Source organism: Nipponia nippon, unplaced genomic scaffold (genome assembly GCF_047370975.1).
Source record: "Nipponia nippon isolate SJK-2023a ecotype South Korea unplaced genomic scaffold, ASM4737097v1 scaffold_33, whole genome shotgun sequence".
Classification (NCBI taxonomy): domain Eukaryota; kingdom Metazoa; phylum Chordata; class Aves; order Pelecaniformes; family Threskiornithidae; genus Nipponia; species Nipponia nippon.
The window spans coordinates 1589136-1602564 of record NW_028262351.1 but is presented as its reverse complement, the minus strand read 5'-3'; the positions used below and the strand labels follow the sequence as shown (position 1 = coordinate 1602564).

The 13429-nt window shown below is 45.3% G+C and overlaps 1 protein-coding gene across 5 annotated transcripts in view; it reads right to left on the bottom strand.

Moving 5' to 3' along the window:
* LOC104019864 (5'-AMP-activated protein kinase catalytic subunit alpha-1) overlaps positions 1-13429 on the bottom strand; it is a 112381-nt gene that overhangs the window by 27513 nt on the left and 71439 nt on the right. The window contains exon 10 of one of the 5 annotated variants that reach the window (XM_087770827.1): positions 12029-12060. The exons of the other annotated variants lie outside the window; for them this stretch is intronic. Within the exon in view, the coding sequence (XP_087626953.1) occupies positions 12044-12060 (17 nt within the window). The 3' untranslated portion in view covers positions 12029-12043. Of the gene's footprint in view, positions 1-12028; positions 12061-13429 lie in introns of those variants that run through there. 5 annotated transcript variants of the gene reach the window in all.

Here is a 13429-nt window from a genome sequence, read left to right as displayed (position 1 = left end):
GAAGTTGTCTACAATAACCTGGACGACAACCAGGCCTCCAAAGATCTGGATGATCCAGTGTACACAGGCCTCCAGTGTACACAGACCATGTGGAGGAGGTTTGTCCAAAATGCACTGGTGTCATATTCCAACACAATGGCGATGATGGACTGACCATACCTCAAGATACCAACTGTGGAGAGACTGTCCAGCTGGCTCCGGCATTTTGTAGAGAATCTCTTGTCCTCCTCATCCCCACAGGATAGCGTTTTGGTTGTCAGGGGCACTCCACAGGGTCAGCCTCTCCTTGCCAGAGGGAAAGGAAGTCCCAGGCACATGCCACGTGATACCCTCTGGTTCTTCCTGTGTGATCAGGGGGAGGACATGAGGAAGTGAGATGGTGAACCCAACTCTAAGCTAGAAGCCCGCGTACACGAACTGAGGGGGAAGACAGCTGCTAAGAAGGGTCCTTGCAAGAAGGCTGTCAATCCAGCTGCTGTTCAAATGGTAGAAGGCAACCAGTGATCACCCAGACGCAGAAGGAAGGCTGAGAATGCCTCTCCCTTTGATTTTGGTGAAGGGACTTCTGGTTTGACATTGTGGGGGTTTGGTGGGTTGACCTTGGCTAGCTGCCAGCTGCCCACCAAGCCGCTCTATCACTCCCCCTCCTCAACAGGACAGGGGGAGAAAAAAGCAATGAAAAGCTCATGGGACAAGATTAGGACAGTGAGATCACTCAGCAACTACCGTCACTCTCGTCTCTCCCAGCTGCTGTTGCACAGCAGTTTTTGTCCCTTCTTAAATATGGTATCAGAGAGGCACTACCAACATCGCTGATTGGCTCAGCTTTGGCCAGCAGTGGGTCTGTCTTGGAGCCGGCTGGAACTGGCTCTGTCTGACATGGGGGCAGCTTCTGGCATTTTCTCACGGAACCCACCCCTGCAGCCACCCCCGCTACCAAAACCTTGCCACATAAACCCAGTATAGGGGGTCAGATAGTGAATACTCCGACCAGGAATAGAGGGTCCCTGCCTCTGGCCAGACAGAGGAAAGGGATGACTGGGTTTATTGGACTGTGTGGATTTGATGGCCTGATGCATCAGATCCATAGGAGTATTAGGCTTTGGTGGACACCAGTGCACAGTGTACCCTAATGCCATGAGGGTAGAAGGGGGAGGAACCCATCTGGATTTCTGAAGGGACAGGGGGATCCCAACAGTTGTCTGTGTTGGAGGCTGAGGCGAGTCTAACAGGGAACAAGTGGCAAGAACATCTTATTGTGACCGGCCCGGAGACTCCATGTATCCTTGGCATAGACTACCTCAGGAGAGGGTACTTCAGGGACCCAAGACGGTACTGCTGGGTCTTTGGTGTACCCACTGTGGATGCAGTGAAGATTAAACAACTGTCTACCCTGCCCAGCCTCATGGAGGATCCCTCTGTTGTGGGCTTGCTGCGCATCGAAGAACAGCAGGTGTCAATTGCTACCATGATGGCACACTGACGACAGTATCGCACCAACTAAGGACTCCCTGGTTCCCATCTATGAGCTGATTCATCGACTGGAGAGCCAAGGAGTGATCAGCAAGACTCACTCACCCTTTAATAGCCCCATATGGCCAGAGCAAAAGCCTGATGGAGGGTGGAGGTTAACAGTAGACTATCACGGCCTGAACCAAGTCACGCCACTGCTGAGTGCTGCCATACCAGACATGCTAGAACTCTAATATGAACTGGAGTCAAAGGCAGCCAAGTGGTATGCTACAACTGACATTGCCAATGCGTTTTTCTTGATCCTTTTGGCAGCAGAATGCAGGCCACAGTTTGCTTTCACGTGGAGAGGTGTCCAATACACCTGGAATCGACTGGCCCAGGGGTGGAAGCACAGCCCTACCATTTGCCATGGACTGATCCAGACTGCACTGGAACAGGGTGACGCTCCTGAACATCTACAATACATCAGTTACATCATCTTGTGGGACAACACAGAGAAAGATGTGTTTGAGAAAGGGAAAAGAATAATACAGATTCTTCTGAAAGCTGGTTTTCCCAGAAAATAAAGCAAGGTCAAAGGACCTGAACAAGAGATCCAGTTCTTGGGCCTATGAAGAAAGGCTGAGAGAGTTGGGGTTGTTTAGCCTGGAGAACAGAAGGCTCTGAAGAGACCTTATTGTGGCCTTTCAATATATAAAGGGAGCTTATAAGAAAGATGGAGAGAGACTTTTTAGTAGGATCTGTAGCAATAGGACAAGAGCTAACAGTTTTAAACTGGAAGAGGGTAGATTCAGATTGGACATAAAGAAGAATTTTTTTACAATGAGGGTAGTGAGACACTGGAACAGGTTTCCCAGAAAAGTTGTAGATGCCCCATCATTGGAAGTGTTCAAGGTCAGGTTGGATGGGGCTTTGAGCAACCTGATCTAGTGGAAGATGTCCCTGCCTGTTGTGGCTTAACCCCAGCTGGCAACTAAGCACCACACAGCCACTCACTCATTCCCCCCTGGTGGGATGGGGGAGAGAATCGGAAGAGTAAAAGGGAGAAAACTCATGGGTTGAGATAAAAACAGTTTAATAGGTAAAGCAAAAGCCACGCCCACAAGCAAAGCAAAACAAGGAATTCATTCACTACTTCCCATTGGCAGGCCGGTGTTCAGCCATCCCCAGGAAAGCAGGGCTCCATCATGCATAGCAGTTACTTGGGAGGACAAACGCCATCACTCCAAACGTCCCCCTCTTCCTTCTTCTTCCCCCAGCTTTTTATTGCTGAGCATGACGTCATATGGTGTGGAATATCCCTTTGGTCAGTTGGGGTCAGCTGTCCCAGCTGTGTCCCCTCCCAACTTCTTGTGCACCCCCAGCCTACTCGCTGGTGGGGTTGCGTGAGAAGCAGAAAAGGCCTTGACTCTGTGTAAGCACTGCTCAGCAGTAACTAAAACATCCCTGTATTATCAACACTGTTTCCAGCACAAATCCAAAACATAGCCCCATACTAGCTACTATGAAGAAAATTAACTCTACCCCAGCCAAAACCATCACACTGCCTATGGCAGGGAGGTTGGAACTAGATGATCTTTAAAGGTCCCTTCCAACCCAAACCATTCTATGATTCTATGAAGAAAATGGAAAGGTGGGCATTGTCACTTCCCTATAGATTTGATAAATAACAACTGCGTCTCCATCAGCTAACAAGAAAGAAACACAAGCCTTCCTTGGCTTCGTGGAATTCTGGAGAATGCATATTCCAAGTTACAGTCAGCTTGTGAGCCCTCTCTGTCGAGTAACCCAAAAGAAGAAGTATTTCGAGTGGGGCCCTGAGCAAAAGCAAGTCTTTGAAGAGATCAAATAGGAGATGGTTCGTGCAGTAGCCCTTGGGCCTGTCCATACAGGGCCAGCTGTGCAAGATGTGCTATACCACCGCCGGGGAGCATGGTCTCACCTGGAGCCTCTGGCAGAAAATACCTGGAGAGACCTGAGGTCAACCTCTAGGGTCTTGCGGGTATCGAGGATCTGAAGCCCACTACACCCTGACTGAAAAAGAGATACTAGCAGCATATGAGAGGGGTCGAGCCTCTTAAGAAGTTGTTGGTACATAAACATATCTCCTCTTGGCACCACGATTTCCTGTGCCACACTGGATGTTCAAAGGAAACATTCCCTCTACGTATCATGCAACTGATGCTACATGGCGTAAGTGGGTAGTGTTGATCATACAATGGGCTCAAACGCAGAACCCCAACCGCCCAGAAATCATGCAAGTGATGATGGACTGGCCAAAAGGCAGAGATTTCAGAGCAATGCCTGAAGAGGTGACTCATGATGAGGAGGCCCCACTGTATAATGAGTTATCAGAAGGTAAAAGGCATTATGCTTTGTATACTGATGGATCCTGCTGTGTTGTAGGAAGCCATTAGAAGTGGAAAGCTGCTGTGTGGAGACCTACATGACAAGTTGTTCAAGCCATTGAAGGAGAAGGCAAGTTGAGTCAGTCTGCAGAAGTGAAAATCATCCAGCTGGCCCTAGAGATTGCTGAATGAGAAAAGTGGCCAGTACTCTATCTCTATACTGACTCATGGATGGTAGCAAATGCTCTTTGGGGGTGGCTACAGCAGTGGAAGCTGACCACCTGGCAGCGCAGAGGTAAACCCATCTGGGCTTCTGCATTGTGGCAAGATATCACTGCCCTGGTACAGAATCTTGTTGCAAAGGTAGGTCATGTTAGATGCTAACATGCCCAAGAACCGTGCTACCGAAGAACATCAAAACAATGAGCAGGTAGTCCAGCCTGCTAGAATTGAAGTGGCTCAGGTGGATCTGCATTGGGAATGTAAGGGTGAGCTATTTGTAGCCCGGTGGGCCCATGACACATTGGGACATCTAAGGAGAGAGGCAACATACAGATGGGCTTCTGATCGAGGGGCGGACCTGACCATAGAGGCCGTCACACTCATGAATGAGAAACATGCAGCATAATTAGGACCCCTCTCAAAAATCTATCAAAGGTCTTGGGAGTCTGGGGAGGTCCCTGCTGACAGGAAGCTAGCCAATGTTATTCCAATTTATAAGAAGGGCGTGAGGGAAGACCCAGGGAACTACAGACCTGTTAGTCTAACCTCAGTTCCTGGAAAAATTATGGAGATTATACTGGGTGCTATTGAAAGGCATTTAAAGGACAATGCAATTCTCAGGCACAGTCAACATGGGTTCACAAAGGGAATGTCCTGTTTAACTAATTTGATATCCTTCTATGATAAGGTCGCCCGCCTAGTGGATGAAGGGAAGGTGATGGATGTAGTTTTTCTGGACTTTAGTGAGGCTTTTGATACTGTCCCTCACAGCATCCTTCTTGACAAGTTGTCCAGCTGTGAGATGAGCGGGTTTACAGTGCGCTGGGTGAAGAACTGGCTGAAGGGCAGGGCTCAAAGGGTTGTAGTGAATGGGGCTACATCTGGCAGGTAACCGGTCACCAGTGGTGTTCCTCAGGGTTCAATTCTAGGGCCAGTTCTATTCAATATATTGATCAATGATCTGGATGCAGGAGTTGAATGCACCCTTAGCAAGTTTGCTGATGATACCAAACTGGGAGGTGCTGTTGACTCTCTTGAGGGACAAGAGGCCTTGCAGAGGGACCTAGACCCCAGGCTCACACTTATGTACAGGTGGTGCACAGCTAGGCTTTGCATACTCGGGAATCAGGACTTTAGGGCTTGTAATGGAAAGCCCTGCACAGTTGTTCAAGCACAGTCAATAACTGCAACTGGTTGATTGATTTCCTGTTCAGTTGATGAACTCACTTATAATTCTCTTTTTTTCTCTCTCCATTTTCAGAATGAAACAAAATGCAGATGGCCACTAAAATACTCATAGGAAGTGTTAGATTCAGACAGACATTTTGTACCTTTCAAGGTGTTAGTGTCAATATAGGTATTGTTTAAAATTAAAGGGAAGGATAACATATGAAGTATCTATATAAAATGCTATAAATAATACATAGCACAAATAACCTAACTCTAAAGGTGCTGATGACAGCTCTTAAGGGAGAAGTTCAGTTTTCTGGTGTTATTTCTCAGAGACACACTGACAGGCTAATCTTCTCTTTCCTACTCTTTTACTCTGGAGCCACTTAAATTGACACTACCATCGAGAGAAATCTTCCTATAACCTCAGGCCGAGTGTTCTTGCTTTATTTGTTCTTGATGTAGCTAGCTATTCCCAAAAAAAGTGCCCAGAAAAAGGGTGGTATTACAAAGTTATAAATGATTAAGTGATCATAAAATAAAGTTATTAAATTTTAACTTATTTTGATGTGATTTGAATATTAATGAAGCACTTTTTATTTTCCACTAGCAATTAAATTGCAATGGGGCTGTTAGATGGCTTACAGTAATAACAACACCCGGAAACAAATTAGTTATAATGAAGGAAGGTGTCCGTTTTCACTATGTAAATGACAACAAGGAGCTGTGAATTTAAGATCAGGACACAGTCACTGGGGTCTTGATCCAATGCAGGTGAATTTGATGAGTTTTGATATGCTCCAGTTGGAGCAGGACATGGTCATTAGTGTTTTGGGGGTGTCATGGTTCTTATTTCGTGAGAATCATGCTGTCCCCATGTGTCAAAATTTGCCCCTTGACTCCACTTCAGGAGAAGTTGAAGGTATTCTCCACAACAAAAATTTAACAAGTAACTTTTACATTTTAATTTATTTTTTTAAAGTTATTTTGTATATACATTTCTCTGCTGGTACTCCTGAACCAATATTTCTTCTTTTTGGGACTTCTGGGATATAAGTGAGTCTTCAACTCGAGTGGCACTGCATAGAATGGCCTTGATTGATGTTTTCTTTCTTGTGATTGTGTTTAAAATTCATTATGTTAAAATTTGAGAACCATGTTAAATTTAAAAAGGTGACATTTGTATTCACTCAATTTTTGTAGTCCAGTATTACATGACTAGCAAATGTTTTGTATGATTACAGAGGTTCAGTTTTTCCTTAAATTGATAGCGTCTATTGAAGAAAATTGGGAACATCTGCATTTGCATGGAATGCTTGTTACTGCTCATTGTCTCTTGTTTGCTGTTAATACTGTTCTTCCATCTTACAAAGTTTATAAGGGGTTTACTGAAATTAAGTAAGTCCCTCCCATCATAGAAGAAGATTAGGTTTGAGACCACCTGAGGAACCTGAACATACACAAGTCCATGGGACCCGATGAGATGCATCTCAGGGTCCTGAGGGAATTGGCTGATGTAGTTGCCAAGCCACTCTCCACCATATTTGAAAAGTCACAGCAGTCAAGCGAAGTCCCCAGTGACTAGAAAAAGGGAAACATCATCCCCATTTTTAAAAAAGGTAAAAAGGAGGACCCTGGGAACTACTGAGCAGTCAGCCTCACCTCTGTGCCCGGTAAGATCATGGAACAGGTCTTCCTGGAAGACATGTTGAAACATATGGAAGACAGGGAGGAAATTAAAGACAGCCAACATGGCTTCACCAAGGGCAAATTGTGCCTGACTAATGTGGTGGCCTTCTATGATGGAGTGACTACATCAGTAGACAAGGGAAGAGCTACGGATGTCATCTATCTGGACTTCTGTAGGGCCTTTGACACGATCCCTCACAACATTCTTCTCTCTAAATTGGAGAGATATGGATTTGATGGGCGGACTATTCAGTGGATAAGGAATTGGTTGGATGGTCGCATCCAGAGAGTAGTGGTTAACAGCTCAATGTCCAGATGGAGATCAGTGACGAGTGGTGTCCCTCAGGGTTCCGTATTGGGAACTATACTATTTAATACCTTCATCAACGACATAGTGGGATCAATACAGGCTGGGGGATGAAGGGATTGAGAGCAGCCCTGAGGAGAAGGACTTGGGGGTACTGACAGATGAAAAGCTGGACATGACCTGACAATGTGTGCTTGCAGCCCAGAAAGCCAACCGTATCCTAGGCTGCATCAAAAGAAGCGTGGCCAGCAGGTCGAGGAAGGTGATTCTGCCCCTCTACTCCGCTCTCGTGAGACCCCACCTGGAGTACTGCATCCAGCTCTGGGGTCCCCAGTACAAGACAGACATGGACCTGTTGGAGCAGGCCCAGAGGAGGGCCACAAAAATGATCAGAGGGATGGAACACCTCTGCTATGAGGAAAGGCTGAGATAGTTGGGGTTGTTCAGTCTGGAGAAGAGAAGACTTCGGGAAGACCTTATTGCAGCCTTTCAGTACTTAAAGAGGGCTTTTAAGAAAGATGGAGAGAGATGTTTTACTAGGGCCTGTAATGACAGGACAAGGGGTAATGGTTTTAAAGTGAAAGAGGGTAGATTCAGACTAGATATAAGGAAGAAATTTTTTTACGGTGAGGGTGGTGAGACACTGGAACTGGTTGCCCAGAGAAGTTGTGGATGCCCCATCACTGGAAGTGTTCAAGAGATTCTTATTGTAGTAGCTGAGGTTTCTCAAAAACTCTCTGAATCTGGCCATCAAGGAGAAAAGTAAGGCACAGGAAGATTTTAGAATAGAATAGAATAGAATAGAATAGAATAGAATAGAATAGAATAGTTCAGTTGGAAGGGACCTACAACGATCATCTAGTCCAACTGCCTGACCAATTAAGGGCTGACCAAAAGTTAAAGCATGTTATTAAAGGCATTGTCCAAATGCCTCTTAAACATTGACAGGCATGGGGCATCGACCACCTCGCGAGGAAGCCTGTTCCAGTGTTTGACCACTCTCTCAGTAAAGAAATGCTTCCTAATGTCCAGTCTGAACCTCCCCTGATGCAGCTTTGAGACATTCCCATCTGTCCTGTCACAGGATATCAGGGACAAGAGATCAGCACCTCCCTCCCTCTCCACTTCCCCTCCTCAGGAAGCTGTAGAGAGCAATGAGGTCGCCCCTCAGCCTCCTTTTCTCCAAACTAGACAAGCCCAAAGTCCTCAGCCGCTCCTCCTAGGACTTGCCTTCCAGCCCTTTCACCAGCTTTGTTGCCCTCCTCTGGATGCATTCAAGTACCTTAACATCCTTCTTAAATTGTGGGGCCCAGAACTGCACACAGTACTCAAGGTGAGGCTAAATAAAGTAACTGCAATCAATTGAGCAACAGTCTTATTTAAACTCATTTGCATCAGATAAGTGAATTACTTCTGCAGTTGGTCACATGGGATTGACTGTGTGTTAGAAGCAAATTAAACTTTGAATGATGAAATGTCAACAAAACCACGAACAATGTATGACCATTTCTTTCTTGTGTGGAAAGCTGATACAGTTTTATATGTAGTTGTTTTGCTACATTGAACAATAACACACCAGCTAAAAATATCTGTCTCTCTGAAACCATATGGTGTTTAGATATTCTTCTAAAATTTTCAGTTATGCTAGCCCTAAATGCTTTTTTCTGTTTTAGTTTCCAAAATACTATTTTTAATAGTTCTTTTGTATGTGTAAAGCCATTAATCTTTCACAGACATCATGATTTTCATTTGTTTAAGTGGAGATTCCTATAACACTCTAAGCATTAGATTAAGGAAGGCTTGGTATTAAGTAACATTTCTGTATGTCAGAATTTGCAGCTTTATAACACTGGATCATGTGCCTTATTGAGCATATTCCACAAGATTATAAGAAAAAGATTGCTCTTTAGAAAGATAAAGATGCCATCTTTTTTCTTTTCCCTTTTAATATTGAATTCAGAGAATAACATATTGATCAATATCAGGTGTATCCCATCACATCAAAGTAATAATGCACATTTGCTTTAATTAAGTCTAGGCTAGAAATGAGCATGTAGTCCGATATGTCTATGCACATGCATCTCTCTCAAATTAGATCTCTATGTGCAAATATTCTGCATTGCTTTTGCATATTGCTTTGTGAAAGCTTGAATTCTAATTCTGTTAAGCATGAAGTATTTTGCAATATAGGTCCTGCAATAGATGCTCAGGTGGGCAAAGTGAGACCCTTGACATTTACTGTATAGCCCACACCTATTCTCACCTTTGATATACCTGTGCATCCCATGGAAAGAATGGGTATATAAAATGTATTCATGACTTGAATAATGGTGATCTACAGGAAGGAGAAATCTTAGGTGGGGGAATGCTTTGCCATAGCTTTGAAAATCTGATATCCTTTGATGTAGGACACAAAAGCAGATGCCGCCTGCTTTTTTTTCATGCTACTTGAGAACACTATCAGACTGCCAGAAGTACCCTCAGCTTCATAAATCCAGGCTATGCTTACAACATCAAGTCATCTTACTTTTTACCTTTTAAAATTAATTACTTAATATAGATATTTTTCTTTCTTTCAGTATTCCATAACTTCTTTTAAGACCATCCCAGAATTATACAGAACGTGTGAGTCACAAAATGAAGACAGGTCAGGTATGATGCCTGCTTCTGTCTACCCGTCATTTTCTAAGCTGCTTTTTACCATGTACAACTTGGCAACAATTGCTTCTTGGCAGTTTTCTGTTGTTTTGTTTTTTCTCATTTTTGTACAGCTTTCTGGAAACATGACTTTTTTTTTCAACAGATGTTACTTCATTAGAAGGAAAAAAGTTCCAAAAAGGGAACACTTATTTGTCTCACAAATACTGTAAACTTCATGAAGTTATGAGCAGTTAAAGAATGCTACTGTACCCTTATGTCAGGGAGATGGGCTCCAGCATGCATATCAGAAATTAATACAAAACACTTGTTTTGTATATTCTTTTGTCATTATTATTATTTTCCTTTTTTTTCTGTCCTATTAAATTATCTTTATCCCAACCCACGAGTTTTACCTTTTTTTTTTTTTTTTTCGATTCTCTCCCCCATCCCACTGGGGGGCAGTGAGCAAACGGCTTTGTGGTGTTTAGCTGCCTGATGGGTTAAACCACAACAGTCTTTTTGGTGCCCAACGTGGGGCTCGAAGGGTTGAGATAATGACAGATCTGACCAGAGAGTGTTAAAACAAATTTGTTATAAGTATTCATTATTAGGTTAATAGTCACTGGTCGCGATGTTGATTTATTTGCTCTCAGAGTTGTTGTGCTTGTTCTCAGAGTTGTGTTATGTAACACCTTACTTGTTGTATATGCTCCCTGTTGTGCTGTTTATCACCTCTGGGGGCTGGATTAAGGTTATAATTTTGCTATACTGGCTAACACTGGCTTATGGTATGATAAAATTACTAGTCGTGAGACTAATCTGGTATTTGTACTCAGCATTGCCGTCATCTCCGTACTTCGGGAACCATCTCTCGGAAACTATTAATAATTACACTCTTTACCTTTTCTCCTCAGAGAGCCAAATTATGGGAGAGACAAGGGGGGACACTTTCCCCCACTCCTTCACCTTCCCCTTCTCCTTCAGGCTAGTTACAATAGCGCTTGAGAATTTTGAATATCCTTGGGATGTTCAAACTAGCATGTTCCTATTGCTACATCTCCTGAATATGTTTCAGGTCTTGTTTAAGGTTAAACAACTAATTAAAAGAACCCAGAGATCTGCCCCAAGGCTGGATAGTTATGAGTGGCAGGGTTTGTGGGATAGTATGGGCAAGTACCTAGGGCAGTGGGCACCTCCAGTGTTTTGGAACTTCACCCCTGAACAAGTGCAGAATCCTGAAAAACTAGTAGAATATTTGGAAAAAGTATGCTGTCACCCTGGCAATTCCAGAGAGACACAAATCGCTGCAACGTGCTGGGGCTTGGCCCATGCCTACCGAGCCCTGTTCAACACTATTCAGTACCCTCAAGGGGAAGAGAAGGCCTCTGGATCTGATGACAAAACAACAGGCACTGCAGTTACTCCAACCCCCGCGACAGGCATTGTAGCTACTCTAACCCTGGCGGCAGGCATTGAGATTACTCCAACCCCAGCGACAGGCACTACAGCTACTCCAAGCCCTGCAACATGCACTGCAGCTGAACCAGAGAACCAACCCGTGCCGGTATCAGTCGCCCCTATACACAAGAAGAAATATTGGAAGCAGAAGTCAGATCGTTTAGAAAGGGAAGAAACTCTTCCCCTACTAAGGGAAGAAGTGGATGAGGTAGACTACTCTGAAGAAGGGCCATCACTAGAACAGGAGGAGTAAGAGGCAGAACTCATAAACGAGAGGGAAACCACCTGGTCCCTATCCCTGAGTGAGCTGCAAGATATGCGAAAAGATTGCAGCTGTTGTCCAGGCAAACACATTATCACCTGGCTGCCGTGATGCTGGGATAATGGGGCCAGTAGCCCAGAATTAGAGGGTAGGGAAGCCAAGCAGCTGGGATCCCTTTCTAGGGAAGGGGGCATTGACAAAGCCATTGGAAAAGGGGCACAAGCCCTCAGCCTCTGGAGGCGACTCCTGGCAGGCATGAAGGAAAGGTATCCCTTCAAGGAAGATGTTATATGTCACCCAGGCAAGTGGACCACCATGGAGAGAGGTATCCAGTACCTGAGGGAATTAGCTGTGCTGGAGGTGATTTATGATGACTTGAACAACGAGCAGTTATCCAAAGATCCAGATGAAGTCAGGTGCACACGACCCATGTGGCGGAAGTTGGTACGGAGCGCATCAGCATCATATGCCAACTCAATGGCAAAAGTGACCTGTGAAGACGGAGAGGGACAAACGGTGGATGAATTGGCTGGCCAACTCCGGCAATACTAAGTCTCTCTTCCTCCCTCGTCTCGGCTATGGAGAAACTGTCCTGGGAATTCCAGCAACTCAAAGAGGATAGGTCCTACTTTCCACCTGTATGGACCAGTATCTCAGCTATTAGGAGTCAGCGTTCTTCTGCTCAAGACAGAGGATATAGTGGATACACACCACAGGGCACCCTGTGGTTTTACCTGCATGACCATGGAGGGGATATGAGGAAGTGGGATGGAAAATCTACCTCGACCCTAGAGGCACAGGTACATGAGTTGCAAGGAAAACCAACTACAAAAGGTGGTTCTCCCAGGAGAGTTGCTGCTCCAGTTTCCAGTGGGCAGTTCCCCAGACAGGGTAGAAGAGCTGATCTTACTCCTGATTGTAATGAAGGAACTCCTAACTCGTATTTAAAAGAAGTGAGTAATGAACACTGTGACCAGGGCTAGAGGGGCCCTGCCTCCAGCCAGGTGGAGGAAAGGGACAACCGGGTTTGCTGGACTGTGTGGATTTGATGGCCTGGCACATCAGACCCACAGGAGTATAAGGCTTTAGAAGACACCAGTGCACAGTGTACCCTCATGCCATCAAGCTATACAGGGGCAGAAACTATCTGTATTTCTGGAGTGACAGGGGGATCCCAACAGCTGACTGTATTGGAGGCCAAAGTGAGCCTAACTGGGAATGAGTGGCAGAAGCAGCCCATTGTGACTGGCCCAGAGGCTCCGTGCATCCTTGGAATAGACTACCTCAGGAGAGGGTATTTCAAGGACCCAAAAGGGGTACCGGTGGGCTTTTGGCATAGCTGCCTTGGAGACGGAGGAAATGAAACAGCTGTCTACCCTGCCTGGTCTCTCAAAGGACCCTTCTGTTGTGGGGTTGCTGAGGGTCAAAGAACAACAGGTGCCAATCCCTACCACAATGGTACGCCGGCAGCAATACTGCACCAACCGAGGCTCCCTGATTCCCATCCATAAATTGGTTCATCGACTGGAGAGCCAAGGAGTGATCAGCAAGACTCGCTCACCTTTTGACAGTCCCATATGGCCAGTGCGAAAGTCTAATGGAGAGTGGAGACTAACAGTAGACTATCGGGGCCTGAACGAAGTCACGCCACCACTGAGCGCTGCCGTGCCAGACATGCTAGAACTTCAATACGAATTGGAGTCAAAGGCAGCCAAGTGGTATGCCACAATTGATATCGCTAATGCCTTTTTCTTAATCCCTTTGGCGGCAGAGTGCAGGCCACAGTTTGCTTTCACTTGGAGGGGCATCCAGTACACCTGGAATCAACTGCCCCAGGGGTGGAAACACAGCCCTACCATT